The 20,206-nt window shown below is 38.5% G+C and overlaps 1 protein-coding gene across 3 annotated transcripts in view; it reads left to right on the top strand.

The window, feature by feature from the left end:
• parvaa (parvin, alpha a) overlaps positions 1–16,807 on the top strand; it is a 52,851-nt gene extending 36,044 nt beyond the window's left edge. For 2 of the 3 annotated variants that reach the window (XM_061917379.1, XM_061917381.1), the window contains one exon: positions 1–3,236. This exon is cut by the window's left edge. Coding sequence is in view for 1 of the 3 variants with exons in the window: in XM_061917380.1 (XP_061773364.1) it covers positions 16,747–16,792 (46 nt within the window). In the remaining 2 variants the exon portion in view is untranslated. Of the gene's footprint in view, positions 3,237–16,746 lie in introns of those variants that run through there. The other variant, XM_061917380.1, reaches the window with a different exon arrangement.
• The last annotated feature ends 3,399 nt before the right edge of the window (positions 16,808–20,206 follow it).

Consider the following 20,206-nt stretch of genomic DNA (forward strand, 5'->3'; position numbering starts at 1 on the left):
ACCATCGCTATATCCACCCGTGTATTGTCCTGTGACGTCACTGCGTGAAGCCACCTGAAACAAACATGGCGGATAGCACAGAAAGGTATAGCATAGTAGCTCGGATTTAGACTCTGATTTCAGCGCCGTAAGCGATTCAACAGATTACGCATGTATTGAAACGGATGGTTGGAGTGTGGAGGCAGGTTCCGAAAACGAAATTAAAGAAGAAACAGAAGCTTTTGAGCCATATCACGACAGACAGCGGCACTGGAGAAAGCGCGGACGAATTCGGCGATCGCCTTCCAACCAACGATTGGTATGTGTTTGTTTGGCATTAAATGTGGGTGGAGGGAAAGGCTGGATGCAAATATAGCTACAAATGAGGCATAATGATGCAATATGTACATACAGATAGCCTAAATAGCATGTTAGCATCGATTAGCTTGCAGTCATGCCGTGACCAAATATGTCTGATTAGCACACTCCACATAAGTCAATAACATCAACAAAACTCACTTTTGTGATTTCGTTGACTTTATCGTTGGAAATGCATCTGCTTTGAGTGTCGCAGGATATCCACACATTCTTGCCATCTCTGTCGTAAAATAGCTGTCGTCGGTACAGTGTGCAGAGCAAACAAGGGACTTTCGCATCTTTTCACCACTGGTGCAACTTGAATCCGTCTCTGTTCGTGTTGTTACATCCTCCGACAGCACACCGACGAGGCATGATGTCTCCAAAGTACCGGTAAATAGTAGAAAATAACAGAGCTGATTTGACTTGGTGTGTGGAATGTGTTTGAGAAAATGGCGGGTCGCTTCACGATGTAACGTCACGGGTGAAAGGTCATTGCTCCGACAGGCGAACAATTGAAAGGCATTTAAATCGCCAAATTCACCCTTTTAGAGTTCGAAAATCGGTTAAAAAAACATATGGTCTTTTTTCTGCAACATCAAGGTATATATTGACGCTTACATAGGTCTGGTGATACTGTTCCCCTTTTAACATGTAGCTTAAAACCACACCAATAAATAAGTGCTTAGTAAAGTTTAACCACGTTAAAGGCAGAAAGTAAGCAGTTATTAACAGGAAATGAACAAGTACATAAAAGTCTAGAGAGAGGATCATCTAACAACAACTGTTTGTGTGTCAGCATTGGAACATCAGCACATAACACGTTAGAGGGGGATCGGATTGATCCATAAAGTGGTGGTGTCGGTATTAAGGGTAGTATCGGTATATGATCAATACAGGGGGATCCGATTGATATTTTCATTTTTGAAAAATCTTCTTTTTGTTAATGTTTACAAACTCTGGGAATAATTCCCCTTGACACAGTATGACTTTGAGGGCAAACCCCAAAGGCCTAAAATGAATAGTAGATAGTCTTCCTGCTTTTGTTTAGTTATTGTGTACTCTTGACTTGGTCTTGAGCAAACAATTGTTTGTAATAAAATAAGGAAATATTTTAACTAGTGTGATAATGTTAAATTGTCAACAGCACTTACCATAAATACAAATGAAAATGTACAGTTTATACAAGTGATCGGTCGCTCTCACTCATGGATGGTTGGTATTAGAACCGTGAGCATAACCCCTTGATCGGAACATCCCTAATAATTATACTTTTGGAGAGGGTGGGGCAAGGTTTCATTTGCTGCGAACACCTTCACAACCGAACATCTTGCAGACAGACTCAAAAAAACGTGTTATTATAGTGAATGTGGAGCAAAATTTCTACCAAAGCATATCCAATAGATGTTATCTACACCACAAAGGAGTGTTTTAAATGTTAATTAAAATCATCATTAGGTCCCCCTAATATATTTGTGAGGCAATCAATAATTCTCGAAAATGTCAACTTCGTGATAAGATTTATTTTAAGATGTATAAAAATGCCACATTGTATTTATTACACATTCTGATACACAAGTGCCTCTTTTGTTTTCACGTCTAATACTTGATAATATTGTCAGATCTTAACCTCAGACAGAAAATTACCTTCATTTGCTTGCCAACATTTAAGAGTCAACAAAGCACCTTCAATTATAATCTGATAAAGTTTGCTTGGATAGTTTTGAAGACTCCTGTTACCATTTAGTGCAGTGGTTCTCAACAAAGAGATAAAAAAGTAAAATACAGCACTATGTCATCAGTTTCTGATTTATTAAATTGTATAACAGTGCAAAATATTGCTCATTTTTAGTGGTCTTTCTTGAACTATTTGGAAAAAAAGATATAAATATAACTAAAAACCTGTTGAAAAATAAACAAGTGATTCAATTATAAATAAAGATTTCTACACATAGAAGTAATCATCAACTTAAAGTGCCCTCTTTGGGGATTGTAATAGAGATCCATCTGGATTCATAAACTTCATTCTTAACATTTCTTCACAAAAAAATACATCTTTAACATCAATATTTATGAAACATGTCCACAAAAAATCTAGCTGTCAACACTGAATATTGCATTGTTGCATTTCTTTTCACAGTTTATAAACTTATATTCATATTTTGTTAAAGTATTATTCAATAGATATATTAATAAAGGATTTTAAAATTGTTGCTACTTTTCGAATATTAAAAAAAAAATCTCACGTACCCCTTGTCATACCTTCAAGTACCCCCAGGGGTAAGCGCACCCCCCTTTGAGAACCACTGATTTAGTGTATGTGGACCAAATCATTTAGGGCTGTTTATAATCTGATCACAATTTGTCCGGCAACATAGAAGTGACTGATTTATTAAATGTATTTTAGCGTCTGTGGAGACCAGGGGTCCCCCAAACTTTGTTTTTTTTCACATGCACACATATATGTATATATACATGTATAAGTGTATGTATATGTGTGTGTGTGTGTGTGTGTGTGTGTGTATATATATATATATATATATATATATATATATATATATATACATACACACTGTATGTGTGTGTGTATATATATATATATATATGTATATATATATATATATATATACACACACACACACACACACACATATAATCCAAAAGGAATAACGTCACTTTCAACTTCACAACTTTGACTTTTTTTTACCCATTTGCTATTTAACTAATGCTGGACGCATTCTCGGCCACACAAAGAGTCGGACATCGTAACACTAACAATGCGTGTCGTTACAATACGTTGTGTTGTGTCAGCTAGCAATGCTGCCCACATGCTATCTATCATGTATGTACTGTGTTTATATGTTTATCTGTGGCATTTATTAAACAGTTTTATTCCCAGACAGCAGCTGCATTTCTTTACATTTTATTACACAACCATTTTTTTTCATGCAGATACAGGAAAGAGTCGTGAAGTGGAAAATATTTGAACAATGTTTTCTGGTATGAGTTTGGACTGAAAGTGACTAACTGGATAACAAATGAGCTTGAGTAACAGTATCTGATGCAAATTGTCCTCTCAAATGCTTCCATGTCATATGGAGCAGATCCTGAGGGATGCAAAACTGTGTTATGGTCATTTCCGCTGCTCTCCTTCGCCCAGGGAACAATTCTGCCGCGCTAGTTATGACTTTGTTACATTATTGTTATTGTATTATTGTTACATGGGCGCTCTTGATAGGAGTCACGAGGGAACTGCAACCTTCGAATGAGAAGACAAAGTAATGTAGCCATTGATGGTTCCTTCTAGGCAGTGACGGTTTATCCGTTACCAGAATTACACAAACTGTAAACACAATCCATGCCCTTTTTACAAAGAGGAGTAGAGATCTGATTGTATCCACCTTCTGCAGACTTTTGTGTTTCCCACTCATATTTGTGAGCTGAATTTCTCTATTTGGACAAAGTACTTGGAAAAACATGTCCCATAATATCCTTGTGGTATCCTGTTCATACTGACGCTTCAGCTCCTGGTTTGTCATTCAAACCGTTTTTTTTCCCCACCGAGGGCAGCACATTGATAACACAAGTCATACGAGGGCCATTGTTGTTCATTCATTTTAATTTTCATTTTCTTTTTCAAAACCAACACAATATCTAGTTGTTGTTTTTTTTCTTTTAGGGCTCCCCTCAAGTTTGGTCCCAGGGACCCAGTAGGATCTCAGTAAAAAAAAAGCAAATAATAAATAATAATTTTTATTGTTATTTTTATTCAATGCTTACATCGCAGATTATTTCAGGCCTGTTGATGCAGTTTATATATATATCTTTTGCCAAAACCCTTTATTGGCAAAAGCACAAAATATGTAACATTTTGATGCACTCTGAATCAATCGGAGAGTGTGCAGTTGTACATTACTTTGTCCCCCCGCCCCCCCAAAAAAATTAAAATAAAATAAATAAAAAATAATAAGCAATATGAGCCTTAAATAGGTCAATAATTCACAAAAACATTAATTTTAATACATTTAAATTTTTGGGGGCAATAACAGCTTTAAAAAAAAAGACATTTTTGGTGATCCAAAAGGGCCCCACTCATAAAAGTGTTAAAATTAGTTAAAAATGTTTTTACTTTATTTTCAACACGTAAGCCTCGAGATTAACTTCAGATCTCTGCGTTGATTATATTTTGAATTATTTTTAATGTGTTTAATTTCCATCCATTTTCTACCACTTATCCCTTCCAGGGTAATTTTGGTTTGTTTTATGCCCTTTAAAAAAAAAAAAAATCAACTTTGTTTTTTAATATGGCTAAGATACAAAGCATGAAATGTTGTTGTCCCCCCCCCCCAAAAAAACCCTACCTGAAAGTAGATTTTGTTGGGTACTTTGATGCTTCTACTTTGGACACCCTTGGTTTCGAGCAGTGGTCCGCCAACGTTCGAGTTCTGGCCCGCGGGAAGTCCCAAGTTAAATTTATTTTATTTATTTATTTTTTAAATCTGTCCTTTCTAATCCATTCTCTACCACTTGTTGCTTGGGATGTGACTTGTATATATGTATGCAATATTTTCTTTGGGCTCTGGGACAGTTGTGATGGAGCTCTATGAACACTGTGTGGCATCAAGTGTCCGGTAATCCTTCTTACTGTACACACATTGTGTTGTTGTGTCTCCTGACAATTATATTTATTGGTGATTATGATTAATTTTTTATTGAAGGTGGATAACACAATAACATCTGGAAACTTGGCGGCGCCTTGACGGGCTGCGGCTACAGGCGCTCATGGTAGAAAGAGAACATTTGGCAAAAAATACCTGACAATTCTGCAAATTTCATGGCTGGCTTACAGCGTGGACACTCCGTGATCACTTACGACCGCCAGACAATTCTGGATGTGGATAGATCGGGCCGTTTTGGACTGAAAGATGCGTTGGACCACTTCGCTAGCATGGGACTATTTCGCCGGCTACATCAAGCGGCCTTTGACGTAGCGGAGTATAGTACCAGCGGGGACCGTCAATGGAAGATACGTTAGCAGTGTGATCGGAAGCAGAAGCGCGGATGCCGAGCGGGGCTAACAACAAAGCAAAAGGCTAATCCCCACAGAACACCGCTTCCTTCCATCCTGAAGCTGGATTTAAATGGAGGAAGCGAGCCTGCTAATCTGGGTGAGGAGTCAGTTAAGTTAGAACAAGTTTATTCTGCTACGACTGTGTCAGAGTTGGACATGCGTTCCACCGAGGTGGCAAATTATGAGGCGTTCAGTTTATCGCAAAACCAAGCAAACAATCGGAAAATTCCCGTCACAATAATTCCTATATATGGTCGTAACTATTTTAAGTGCACTACGCATAATAAACGCAACATTATTGATATTGCTACTACGGATAATTTTATCAAAAACTCCTTAAAACAGCCCACTGCCTAATATCAATCAATCAATCAATGTTTACTTATATAGCCCTAAATCACTAGTGTCTCAAAGGGCTGCACAAACCACCACGACATCCTCGTAAGGCCCACATAAGGGCAAGGAAAACTCACACCCAGTGGGACATCGGTGACAATAATGACCCAGTGGGACGTCGGTGACAATGATGACTATGAGAACCTTGGAGAGGAGGAAAGCAATGGATGTCGAGCGGGTCTAACATGATACTGCGAAAGTTGAATCCACAATGGATCCAACACAGTCGCGAGAGTCCAGTCCAAAGCGGATCCAACACAGCAGCGAGAGTCCCGTTCACAGCGGAGCCAGCAGGAAACCATCCCAAGCGGAGGCGGATCAGCATCGCAGAGATGTCCCCAGCCGATACACAGGCAAGCAGTACATGGCCACCGGATCGGACCGGACCCCCTCGGACCGGACCCCCTCCACAAGGGAGAGTGGGACATAGAAGAAAAAGAAAAGAAACGGCAGATCAACTGGTCTAAAAAGGGAGTCTATTTAAAGGCTAGAGTATACAAATGAGTTTTAAGGTGAGACTTAAATGCTTCTACTGAGGTGGCATCTCAAACTGTTACCGGGAGGGCATTCCAGAGTACTGGAGCCCGAACGGAAAACGCTCTATAGCCCGCAGACTTTTTTTTGGGCTTTGGGAATCACTAACAAGCCGGAGTCCTTTGAACGCAGATTTCTTGCCGGGACATATGGTACAATACAATCGGCAAGATAGGATGGAGCTAGACCGTGTAGTATTTTATACGTTAGTAGTAAAACCTTAAAGTCACATCTTAAGTGCACAGGAAGCCAGTGCAGGTGAGCCAGTACAGGCGTAATGTGATCAAACTTTCTTGTTCTTGTCAAAAGTCTAGCAGCCGCATTTTGTACCAACTGTAATCTTTTAATGCTAGACATGGGGAGACCCGAAAATAATACGTTACAGTAGTCGAGGCGAGACGTAACAAACGCATGGATAATGATCTCAGCGTCTTTAGTGGACAGAATGGAGCGAATTTTAGCGATATTACGGAGATGAAAGAAGGCCGTTTTAGTAACGCTTTTAATGTGTGCCTCAAAGGAGAGAGTTGGGTCGAAGATAATACCCAGATTCTTTACCGTGTCGCCTTGTTTAATTGTTTGGTTGTCAAATGTTAGAGTTGTATGATTAAATAGAGTTCGGTGTCTAGCAGGACCGATAATCAGCATTTCCGTTTTTTTGGCGTTGAGTTGCAAAAAGTTAGCGGACATCCATTGTTTAATTTCATTAAGACACGCCTCCAATTGACTACAATCCGGCGTGTTGGTCAGCTTTAGGGGCATGTAGAGTTGGGTGTCATCAGCATAACAGTGAAAGCTAACACCGTATTTGCGTATGATGTTACCTAGCGGCGGCATGTAGATGCTGAAGAGTGCAGGGCCAAGGACCGAACCCTGGGGAACTCCACACGTTACCTTAACGTAGTCCGAGGTCACATTGTTATGGGAGACACACTGCATCCTATCAGTAAGATAAGAGTTAAACCAAGACAGGGCTAAGTCTGACATACCAAATCGTGTTTTGATACGTTCTAATAAAATATTATGATCGACGGTATCGAAAGCAGCGCTAAGATCGAGGAGCAGCAACATAGATGACGCATCAGAATCCATCGTTAGCAATAGATCATTAGTCATTTTTGCGAGGGCTGTCTCCGTGGAGTGATTTGCCCTGAAACCGGATTAAAGGTTTCACATAGATTGTTAGACGCTAAGTGTTCATTTAACCGCTCCGTAACAATTTTTTCGAGGATTTTTGAAATAAAGGGAAGGTGAGACACCGGTCGGTAGTTTACCATGAGGTCAGGATCGAGGTTAGGTCTTTTAAGAAGAGGATGAATAACCGCTTTTTTGAATGCTAGGGGAACAGTGCCCGAGGAGAGTGATAAGTTTATAATATTTAGCACTGATGGACCTAATAATATGGGCTTTTTAAACAGAAGATCATTGTCTCCCAAAACGTTATTAGTTAATGAGGTCATTAGAGACAACAATCTTAACGTCATCGGTCTCAGCGAAACCTGGCCTAAACCAGATTACTTTTTTGCACTAAATGAGGCATCTCCTCCTAACTATATGAATGCGCATATTCCCCGTCCCCTTAAAAGGGGTGGCACTAATATACAACGAAAACTTTAACCTTAGTCCTAACCTAAATAATAAATATAAATCGTTTGAGGTGCTTACTATGAGGTCTGTCACACCGCTGCCTCGATACCTCGCTGTTATCTACCGCCCCCCAGGTCCCTATTCGGACTTTATCAATGAATTCTCAGAGTTCGTTGCTGATCTAGTGACGCACACTGATAATATAATTATAATGGGGGACTTTAATATCCATATGAATACCCCATCGGACCCACCGTGCGTGGCGCTCCAGACTATATATGTACATATATATATATTTATATATGTACACATATATATATATATATATATATATATATATCCATCCATTTACCACCGCTTATTCCCTTTCGGGGTCGCGGGGGGCGCTGGCGCCCATCTCAGCTACTATATATATATATATATATATATATATATATATATATATATATATATATATATATATATATTAGGGGTGTGGGAAAAAATTGATTCGAATACGAATCGCGATTCTAACTTTTAAAAAAAAAATTTTTTTTTTAATCAATCAAACAAAACAATACACAGCAATACCACAACAATGCAATCCAATTTCAAAACCAAACCTGACCCAGCAACACTCAGAACTGCAATAAACAGAGAAATTGAGAGGACACACGAACACGACACAGAACAAACCAACAATAGTGAAAAAAAAATTTATATTATCTATAACAGTATCAATATTAGTTATAATTTCAGCATAGCAGTGATTAAAAATCCCTCATTGACATTATCATTATACATTTATAAATAATAAAAAAAAAGAACAATAGTGTCACAGTGGCTTACACTTACATTCCATCTCATAAGCTTGACAACACACTGTGTCCAATGTTTTCACAAAGATAAAATAAGTCATATTTTTGGTTCGTTTAATAGTTTAAAAAAAATTACATTATTGCAATCAGTTGATAAAACATTGTCCTTTACAATTATAAAAGCTTTTTACAAAAATCTACTCCTCTGCTTGCATGTCAGCAGACTGGGGTAGATCCTGCTGAAATCCTATGTATTAAATGAATAGAGAATCCTTTTTAATCGTGAAAAAAATTGTTTTTGAATCGAAAATCATGTTGAATTGGGGAAAAAAAAAAATCGATTTTGAATCGAATCGTGACCCCCAAGAATCGATATTGAATCAAACCGTGGGACACCCAAAGATTCGCAGCCCTACTGTCAATTTGGGAGGGAAATGGACTCTAGTTCATTTAAAGACAAGATCTACTTGTACAATCTTGTATCTTTTCTCCTGACCTAAGTAACCCTTTACCTTACCCTGAACCTAAGTAATAAATATAAATCATTTGAGGTGCTTACTATGAGGTCTGTTGCACCACTGCCTCTCTACCTGGCTGTTATCTACCGCCCCCCTCGGCCGTAATCGGATTTTATCAGTGAATTCTCAGTTTGTTGCTGATCTAGTGACACACGCAGACAATATAATTATAATGGGGGAATTTAATATCCCCCATTGCTCAGTTGGTAGAGCAGCTGTGCCAGCAACCTGAGGGTTCCAGATTCGATCCCCGCTTCTGCCATCCACTGTCGTTGTGTCCTTGGGCAAGACACTTTACCCACCTGCTCCCAGTGCCACCCACACTGGTTTAAATGTAACTTAGATATTGGGTTTCACTATGTAAAGCGCTTTGAGTCACTAGAGAAAAACGCTATATAAATATAATTCATATATGAATACCTCGTCACATCCTCCGTGCGTGGGGCTCCAGACTATAGTTGATACCTGGTCCACACATCTGCGGTTTTCTCCATGGTTTCTCATTGTAGTCCATTGGGTTGAGTTTTTCTTTGCCCTGATGTGGGATCTGACCCGAGGATGTCCCGTGATTTCGGGCTATATAAATAAACTTGAATTGATTGACATATGTCATGATCTGCTTAAGCTACTGACACCTGCCCTGCCCTTATGTGGGCCTACCGAGGATGTCGTAGTGGTTTGTGCAGCCCTTTGAGACACTAGTGATTTAGGGCTATATAAGTAAACATTGATTGATTGATTGACATCTCCGTCATATCTGAGCAAGCAGCCAAGTAGACTGGGTTCTGGGTCTAGTCTCAGCATTAATCAGAATCCAATGCTGTCAGTTTTACATTACAACTTCGAAAAGACTGTGACAGATTGTGCCGATAAAGGGAAACTATTTTAATGGTCTTATTGTCATTGCTATATTTATGTGATCGTCACTTATATACTGCAAATGTCCCACCATTGCATATCTAGTTAATTTTTAATCCTTGGTACACATTTGTCCTAAACCTTTTTGGAGCAGAATATTGTAGCCTGATCCCTTTTACGATGAGCATAAAGCCATGAAAGCTAAAACTGATTAGATCAGCCGTCTTCTTTCTGAGACCACAGCAGAAGACTGAAGGATTTTTCTTGTTCATTCACTCCATCTTCTCCTTTGAGCAACTAAATCAATGCCTATCAGGAAAATGGAGCCTGAAGGCCAATCCTGTAAATGCTATCTTTCACATCTGCATGGCGCTCTATCGTTCAATAAATGTCAGAAATTTGAAGCAGAGAGGGCTGTTCTCAGCTGTCTGTAAAAGGCAAAGTTTAAGAGCACAAAAGATGGAAACATCTTGGTGTACCTTCACCCCACTGGTACTTTCCATCCTTTACAACACTTTCCACTTTGGAGACCTCATTTAGATGGTATTTTCTGTGAAGAGCAGTACTGCGGTGAGAAAAGGAATGGAGAGTCAGACAAAAACCCAAGTAAAACTACAGCATATCAGTCATGTCACAGTAGTACTTCTGTTAAAGAGCCTCACTTGTTACACCTGTTTTCATTCAAAGCGGCCACCTGTAGTAAATACACACAACCTACAGATTCGGGCTATCGTGATAAATCACATTTTGTCCATGGTTAACTCATAATTAATCACAGATGGATGTTGGATATTTAATAAGTCTACCTTACACAAATGATTTTCAAGTTTTTAAAAATATCATGTTATTCATTTACAAATGTTTGCCTATCGAAAAGTAGCTTTGTTAAACAGCACAATACTTTAAATCATAAGATAAATAAAAAAATAAATCATTTATTAAATCATGAAATTATTTATTAAATCATCAAATAAGTAATGAAATAAATCAATAAAACTACTAAATATTTATTTAAATATTGAACTGATTGATTACAAATATTTTATATTAAATTAATGACACATTTAATAACACAATGTATAATTTTTTTATTATAATAAATTACACATTTGTTTAACAATGCATACATTTATTTTTGTCCCATTTGACCCTCTACAGATTTCATAAGTTACACATTGCGTTTTATTTTATTTTATCTTTTTTCTTCTTCTGGTAGGGTCAAACATGAATTGATCATCATAGCTGATCATAAACTGTTCTACATGGTAGTGTGCTGGGGGGGGGGAAGTACATTTAAGAAGGACAGCTCCAGACTGGAGAAACTGATTAGGTGGTCTGGTTCTACAAACGGAATGAAACTGGACTCACTGGTGACGGTGGCAGAGAAAAGGACTGTGGACAAACTAGTGAGCATCCTGGATGATGCCAGTCACCCTCTGCATAGCGTTATCAGTAGCCAGAGGAGACTGTTCAGTGCTAGACTGCTTCATCCCAAGTGCAGGACTAATAGACTCAAAAACTCCTTTGTCCCACACGCTGTAAGACTGTACAACTCCTCTCTGGGGAGGGGGGCGGGGGGGGTACTAGGATGACAGGGGATGCAAAACAATAACAGTGCAATACGTTTTCATAACAGGGTCACTACTACCTAGTTTCTCTTGTTATATTCTTATTTTACTGTTGTATTTCTATTCCCATTGTTGCTTTTTATTTTTATTCTTATTGTAATATTTCTCAATTTTGTTTCCATTTAAACCCCTTTTTTTTTTTTTTACTTTTTTAAATTGATCTCAACTCTGTACACTGCTGCTGGAATTTTAATTTTCCTGAAGGAACTCTCCTGAAGGAATCAATAAAGTACTATCTATCTATCTATCTATCTATCTATGTAAACAGTTCATTGATTTAAAGGGCAAGACAAAATAGAAGGATATCAAAGGAAGTGATAGGGTATCAAAGCAAAGTTGCAGAGGACATGACGTTATAAACTGCAGTCAGTGTTCAAACTTAAAGGTTTTAATAAAGCAGTCAGCAGCTCCTTTATTAATTCACCAGTATGAGTTCGAGATGTCTCATGTATCGTTCCAATTTTGGTTTTAAAGACTGAACACACATATACTGAGGCCTAATGGAAACAAATATGTAAATCCCCCTCAGTCATCCTCATTGGCTCTTTGGCCTCCCTTGATGATCCTGTCACTCCTGAAGACCACCAGAGGGCTCTTGTTTGCCCGCTGCATGCTTCCTTCCCCTTGGCATCTTTAAACCCACAGCAAACCTAAACATGATATTACAGATTAATGGGTTCTTCTAACTGTACTACAAATCTATCGTCAAGTATCTTTTTCAACCTCTTAGATCAGGGTTATTCAAACATAACCACAAAATACGAAGGGTGTGATGATATCTTTTCCACATGAAATACACTAAAGCCAATTAAACGTATATTAATGTAAAAATATTGACGTCTTAGTTGGGTTTTGCACAGTTAGTGATAAAGCCAATAGTTATCATCGCGATACATCTTCATAAATACATTATCAATCAATCAATGTTTGTATATATAGCCCCAAATCACAAATGTCTCAAAGGACTGCACACATCATTACGACTACGACATCCTCGGAAGAACCCACATAAGGGCAAGGAAAACTTACACCCAATGGGCAGGGAGAATTCACATCCAGTGGGACGCCAGTGACAATGCTGACTATGAGAAACCTTGGAGAGGACCTCAGATGTGGGCAACCCCCCCCCCCCCTCTAGGGGACCGAAAGCAATGGATGTCGAGCGGGTCTAACATGATACTGTGAAAGTTCAATCCATAGTGGCTCCAACACAGCCGCGAGATTTCAGTTCAAAGCTTTTGTGAATGTGTCACAGGCCAATAGAAACAAGCTGTACACTGTCACAGAAAGTTAGTGTATAGAAACAAAGCAGTCCCTCCAGGATTTTGCAGGACTTTTCTGTTATTGTTGCAGCCTAAATGCCTGAATTCGTGGTACCTCTGTAAGAAAGTTGTGACAAACGTTGCAAAGTTTTTGGTTTCAAAATACTGAATTAATTTGTGATTTTATGAATTTGTTATCAATTTTTTAAGTGTTCTTTGTATTCAGTAAATTTTGCCTCTTTGCCTGGTCAGTATTGAATAAAAGTTAAATAAATATATGGGATGAATGCATCCCCTCCCCACGACCCCAAGAGGGACACGCAAAAGAAAATAGATGTAAACTAGGAAATAAATGTTTAAATTCTAAATTACCCAGAAGGCTCAGTGCTGTAGACAGGAAGGTGTTAGAATGACAGTTGGGCCTTTTGAGCAATAAAGAGTTGATTTATTATTACACGTCACTGTTTCTGCCTCGTCTACACAATGAACAAACATACGTCTTGATTGGACAGTTGGCGTGCATGTTTGAGTACCGCTCAGAAACAAATTCAATTGGCGAGATAGGCTCCAGCACCCCCCGCAACCCCAAAAGGGACAAGCGGTAGAAAATTGGATGGATGGTTGGAAAAAAAAGCTGACTGGCCAAAATGTTAAAGGTATTGGACATAGTTGCGAGGGTGCCCATAAGATTTGTTGACTTTGCGTTAGCGCAATCACAAATTCTTGGAGGGACTGAATACAATGGACTATAATGCTTGCATAGGTTTCTGTCAAATTTCATACAAGATGTGTAAGAAATTTGACTAAAGCCTTCAAAAAGATTTTAGTTGATGGAATTAATAAATCCATCCATCCATCCATTTTATAATAATTTTAATATCTCAAAGATGTTGGATTAGATATTATATTACATTCCTTTGGATGTCTTGTTAAGATAGCTAAAGGGGAACTGCGTTTAGTTTTTTTTCTGCCTATCGTTTACAATCATTATGGAAGACATGATGATGGATTGATTATTTTTAATGGATTCTAACTCCAGAATAAAAGTTTGCTTACGGTAGAGCAAATGGGAGGTCCTCTTTTGCACCCATAAAACCCAATAAAAAACATCCAAAAACTGCGTTTACACTTTGTGACTTGAATATTAACCAGGTATTAGTACTTATATTAACAATATCACTAAACACAGACAAACTATTCATCACAAGCTTGCGTTCCAATGCTGACATCATTGACTGATCAGCTGCTTCCTCGCTTCGCCACTCGTCAAACTTTATTGTATATTATAAATCATGCATATCACTTGGATAACAGAAGGATAAGGACGTAGTCTGACAAGTTGGTACACTTTGACAGCCAATTTAGACTCGTAAATGACAAGAACGACACAGTAGCTCCACCTACTCGGCAAATGACTTATGAATTTCTTTGATAAGAAAATTGAACTCATTGGAAAGAAGATTAAAGACAATGCGACCCAGCTAAACTGGGTTCTGTTAACACAGATACGACTGTGTATACGGCGGATATTGCCCTCCAAAATAGTTTCTTTCGTTTTGATGAAAAAACATTAGAAGAATTGTTACAACATGTAAATGGAATAAAACAACACGTTTACTTGACCCACTTCCTGGGAGACTTATCAAGGAGCTCTTTGTATTATTAGGTCCATCAGTGCTAAATATTATAAACTTATCACTTTCCTCGGGCACTGTTCCCCTAGCATTCAAAAAAGCGGTTATTCATCCTCTCCTTAAAAGACCTAACCTCGATCCTGACCTCATGGTAAACTACCGACCGGTGTCTCACCTTCCCTTTATTTCGAAAATCCTCGAAAAAATTGTTGCAGAGCAGCTAAATGAACACTTAGCGTCTAACAATCTATGTGAAACCTTTCAATCCAGTTTCAGGGCAAATCACTCTACGGAGACAGCCCTCGCAAAAATGACTAATGATTTATTGCTAACGATGGATTCTGATGCGTCATCTATGTTGCTGCTCCTCGATCTCAGCGCTACGTTCGATACCATCGATCATAATATTTTATTAGAGCGTATCAAAACACGAATTGGTATGTCAGACTTAGCCCTGTCTTGGTTAAACTCCTATGTTACTGACAGGATGCAGTGCATCTCCCATAACAATGTGACCTCGGACTATGTTAAGGTAACGTGTGGAGTTCCCAAGGGTTCGGTCCTTGGACCTGCACTCTTCAGCATCTACATGCTGCCGCTAGGTGACATCATACGCAAATACAGTGTTAGCTTTCACTGTTATGCTGATGACACCCAACTCTACATGCCCCTAAAGCTGACCAACACGCCGGATTGTAGTCAATTGGAGGCGTGTCTTAATGAAATTAAACAATGGATGTCCGCTAACTTTTTGCAACTCAACGCCAAAAAAACGGAAATGCTGATTATCGGTCCTGCTAGACACCGAACTCTATTTAATCATACAACTCTAACATTTGACAACCAAACAATTAAACAAGGCGACTCGATAAAGAATCTGGGTATTATCTTCGACCCAACTCTCTCCTTTGAGTCACACATTAAAAGCGTCTTTCATCTCCGTAATATTGCTAAAATTCGCTCCATTTTGTCCACTAACGACGCTGAGATCATTATCCATGCGTTTGTTACGTCTCGTCTCGATTACTATAACGTATTATTTTCGGGCCTCGTTATGTCTAGCATTAAAAGATTACAGTTGGTACAAAATGCGGCTGCTGGACTTTTGACAAGAACAAGAAAGTTTGATCATATTACGCCTGTACTGGCTCACCTGCACTGGCTTCCTGTGCACTTAAGATGTGACTTTAAGGTTTTACTACTTACGTATAAAATACTACACGGTCTAGCTCCAGCCCATCTTGCCGATTGTATTGTACCATATGTCCCGGCAAGAAATCTGCGTTCAAAGGACTCCGGCTTATTAGTGATTCCCATAGCCCAAAAAAAGTCTGCGGGCTATAGAGCGTTTTCCATTCGGGCTCCAGTACTCTGGAATGCCCTCCCTGTAACAGTTCGAGATGCTACCTCAGTAGAAGCATTTAAGTCTCATCTTAAAACTCATTTGTATACTCTAGCCTTTAAATAGACCCCCTTTTTAGACCAGTTGATCTGACGATAATTTTAAGCGTACGTGGCGCATTATTTAAAATAATAACTTATCATGTTTATAAAACCTTAATGGAGGTGTTTGGATTTTTTAAGGGCTTTATAGGCGGAATCGAGTGGCTCAAATAGGCTCCTATGTAAGCAGACTTTTGATCGAATTTCTTAAATATTTAGAATGCATTAAAAAAAACATTTTTCGTCATGTCTTTCATAATGATTGTAAAACGATAGGCACAATTCTAAAAAAAAAAAAAAAAATGTACATGCCCTCATCCTTCAATTTTTCTGTATGTGGCCCTTGTTGAAAAAGGTTTGGACACCCTTGCTAAAAGTTTGGTTGCATTTTTCTCTCACACGCAACCGTTTGAGCCTCCAGGCGGCGAGACGAGTGTGTTAATAAAACAGCAGGGAGGCAGGTGAGGTCAAATTTAAGGTAAACCCGGCGACACGAAGGTCACCGTGCTGAATATTTCAGTGGCCTGCTTTGTGTTTGGGTGGCTGCGATCAGGGGGAAAGAGACGCACATGTGGCTCAGCTGTGTGCCAGCATGTGTGTGAGTGCCACTATTTCTTGCTGTTGTGTGTTGTAGTGTTGGTGTTCCAGGCTGTGACCCTGGCATATCTGTGTTTGTTTTCAGTCACTGCCACTCCCTCTCGGGACACCACAGTCCCCGCCTTGCCTGAGGGGATGAAACCTGAGATAGGCAGCGCTGAGTAGTAAACAACAACTTCTTTATGCAGCGGCCGCTTGCTGCATTCACATCTCTAGCAGACGGAGACTAAATATTTTCTGGTTAGGGCAGTGGCTCCATGCGCTGCTGGTCCTATGGTAGGTTAGGATAGGTCTTTATTGTCATTGCACAACTACAACGAAAATTTGTACTTGTGCAAAGTATGCACTCATGACCGTCCCACATTAAAATAAGTGCATTTTCATTTGAAAGATAAAGAAGTGCTTCAAAACATTGCAAACTATGTCGCAGACAAACACAAAACATAATACTTGCATGAATTAATTCAAATAAATGAGTAAGAACATTACAATTTTAATATTTGATACCCTATTAAAGCATTAGGTGTAACTAATATGCACGTTACAATCAAACAGCTGGATTGTAATTTAATATTTACAGTTTTAACACTTTGTAGGGCACAACAAAATAGAATAAACTTCAACTTCATGGCAAAGTATACTACCTGGCTAAGTCTATACATTACTACCATCTAACGTCTTGAAATTGCAACTGAATGTAAACCACTACTACCGGTACAGTACAGTACTTGCAAATGAGACACAGATGTGTAAGAAAACAGAATAACAACTGAACAGCACATTGTTAAATATTATATTAATGTATATATAAACGTTTTTTGTCAAAATAAATAACATTTATTAACATATTAGAGCACACACAAATGCATTGAAAATTAGTATTGGTGAGAACCGGTATCTATGATTACCTACCTTCTTGTGTTCTTCATTTGTATTCACCTATTTTCAATTTTATTTATTGCTAATATTACAACAACTATTTTTATTTTGAGTTCTTCATTAACTATTGTAATATTTTATGTTTTAAAGCAGTGTTTTTTAACCATTTTTGGGCCATGAGAAAATATCTGTCTCTCGGCTGTGGTCTGTATGGGCTGCTTACTTGGTGGTAATATAGTTTTCCACCACATGTGGCAATAATGACAATCTCAAACAAACAGAAAAAGTTCAACAGAAGTTTCTTTAGTACAGAAATTATGACTTAAATAGTGAATGTTTATTTTCATTTGCACATACATTTTTTTGACAGTTCAGTTAAGAAACATATGTATTATTAATTATCATTCATTTAGTTGGAATGTATTTATTTCAGTGCTGCATAAGTTTATGTACTTTAAATTTTGACTAGTTTCAGAGCCTCTAATTCTTTTACATTATTTTTGATTAGTATTCATTTAGCTTTCAGCCTGACCTATGCCTTGATAATATTATTTGTACTTAACACATGGTTTCATATAATTTCATATCATTTGACAAGGTTTATCCCAGGGGTCCCCAAACTTTTTGACTCAGGGGGCCACATTGGGTAAATGAAATTGGCTGGTGGCCCGGCTGTGTGTGTATGTGTATGTGTGTGTGTATATATATATATATATATGTATATATATATATATATATATATATATACATATATGTATATATATATATAGAGAGAGAGAGAGAGAGAGAGAGAGAGAGAGAGAGAGAGAGAGAGAGAGAGAGAGAGAGACGGTCCCCAAACGTTTTGACTCGGGGGGCCACAATTGGTAAAAAAAAATTGGCTGGTGGCATGGCTGTATGTATATACAGTATATATATATATATATATATATATATATATATATATATATATATATATATATATATATATATATATATGATTGCTCTTTCAACGGGGGGTGCTTACAAACATCAGTCGTTTACCAAGCAAAGGTAACACGCAAGGACATTAACACATCCGACACGTACGTAGGATTAACCGAAGGAGAGTTTAAAGCCAGATGGAATAATCACAAGGCCTCCTTTAGAAACCAGACCTTGCGAAATTCTACAGAACTCAGCAAGCACATTTGGAACCTCAAAGACAATAATGTTGAATATTCAATAACATGGCAAATTCTTGCATCCAGCACACCTTACAACAGTGGTAATAAAAGATGCAACCTATGCTTAAAAGAGAAACTGTTTATTATATATCACCCGGACCTGTCATCGCTCAACAAGCGCAGTGAACTCATATCAGCATGCCGTCACAGACGGAAACACCTCCTAGGTAACACATGAGCCAATCACCACGCCCCTACGCCTGACTGTACCTACCCACTCTGTGCCCTATATAAACCATTGTATGTGAATGCTCCTATTAAAATTTCCTGATGATTGAGGGAACCCCTCATGAAACAGTTCTGTAGAGATGAAGTAGTCTTGTGATTTTTCCCACACCTACATATACATACATACATACACATACACATTATATATATGTATTATATATATATATATATATATATATATATATATATATATATATATATATATATATATATATGGATGTTAGGGCTGCAAATCTTTGGGTGTCCCACGATTCGATTCAATATTGATTCTTAGGTTCGCGATTCGATTATATATATCGATTTTTTTCGATTCAACGCAATTCTCAATTCAAAAACGATATTTTCCAAATCAAAACGATTCTGTATTCATTCAATACATAGGATTTTAGCAGGATCTACCCCAGTCTGCTGACATGCTAGCAGAGTAGTAGATTAAAAAAAAAGCTTTTATAATTGTAAAGGACAGTGTTTTATCAACTGATTGCAATAATGTACATTTGTTTTAACTATTAAACGAACCAAAAATATGACTTATTTTATCTTTGTGAAAATATTGGACACAGTGTGTTAAGCTTATGAGACGTGATACAAGTGTAAGGCACTGTGGCACTATTGTTCTTTTTTTTAAATGTTTATAAATGTCTAATGATAATGTCAATGAGGGATTTTTAATCATTGCTATGCTGAAATTATAACTAATATTGATACTTTTGTTGATAATATTCATTTTTGTTTCACTACTTTCGGTTTGTTCTGTGTCGTGTTTGTGTCTCCTCTCATCCATCCATCCATCCATCCATCATCTTCCGCTTATCCGAGGTCGGGTCGCGGGGGCAACAGCCTAAGCAGGGAAACCCAGACTTCCCTCTCCCCAGCCACTTCGTCTAGCTCTTCCCGGGGAATCCCGAGGCGTTCCCAGGCCAGCCGGGAGACATAGTCTTCCCAACGTGTCCTGGGTCTTCCCCGTGGCCTCCTACCGGTTGGACGTGCCCTAAACACCTCCCTAGGGAGGCGTTCGGGTGGCATCCTGACCAGATGCCCGAACCACCTCATCTGGCTCCTCTCGATGTGAAGGAGCAGCGGCTTTACTTTGAGTCCCTCCCGGATGGCAGAGCTTCTCACCCTATCTCTAAGGGAGAGCCCCGCCACACGGCGGAGGAAACTCATTTCGGCCGCTTGTACCCATGATCTTATCCTTTCGGTCATGACCCAAAGCTCATGACCATAGGTGAG

This window comes from Nerophis ophidion, linkage group LG12, assembly GCF_033978795.1.
Source record: "Nerophis ophidion isolate RoL-2023_Sa linkage group LG12, RoL_Noph_v1.0, whole genome shotgun sequence".
Classification (NCBI taxonomy): domain Eukaryota; kingdom Metazoa; phylum Chordata; class Actinopteri; order Syngnathiformes; family Syngnathidae; genus Nerophis; species Nerophis ophidion.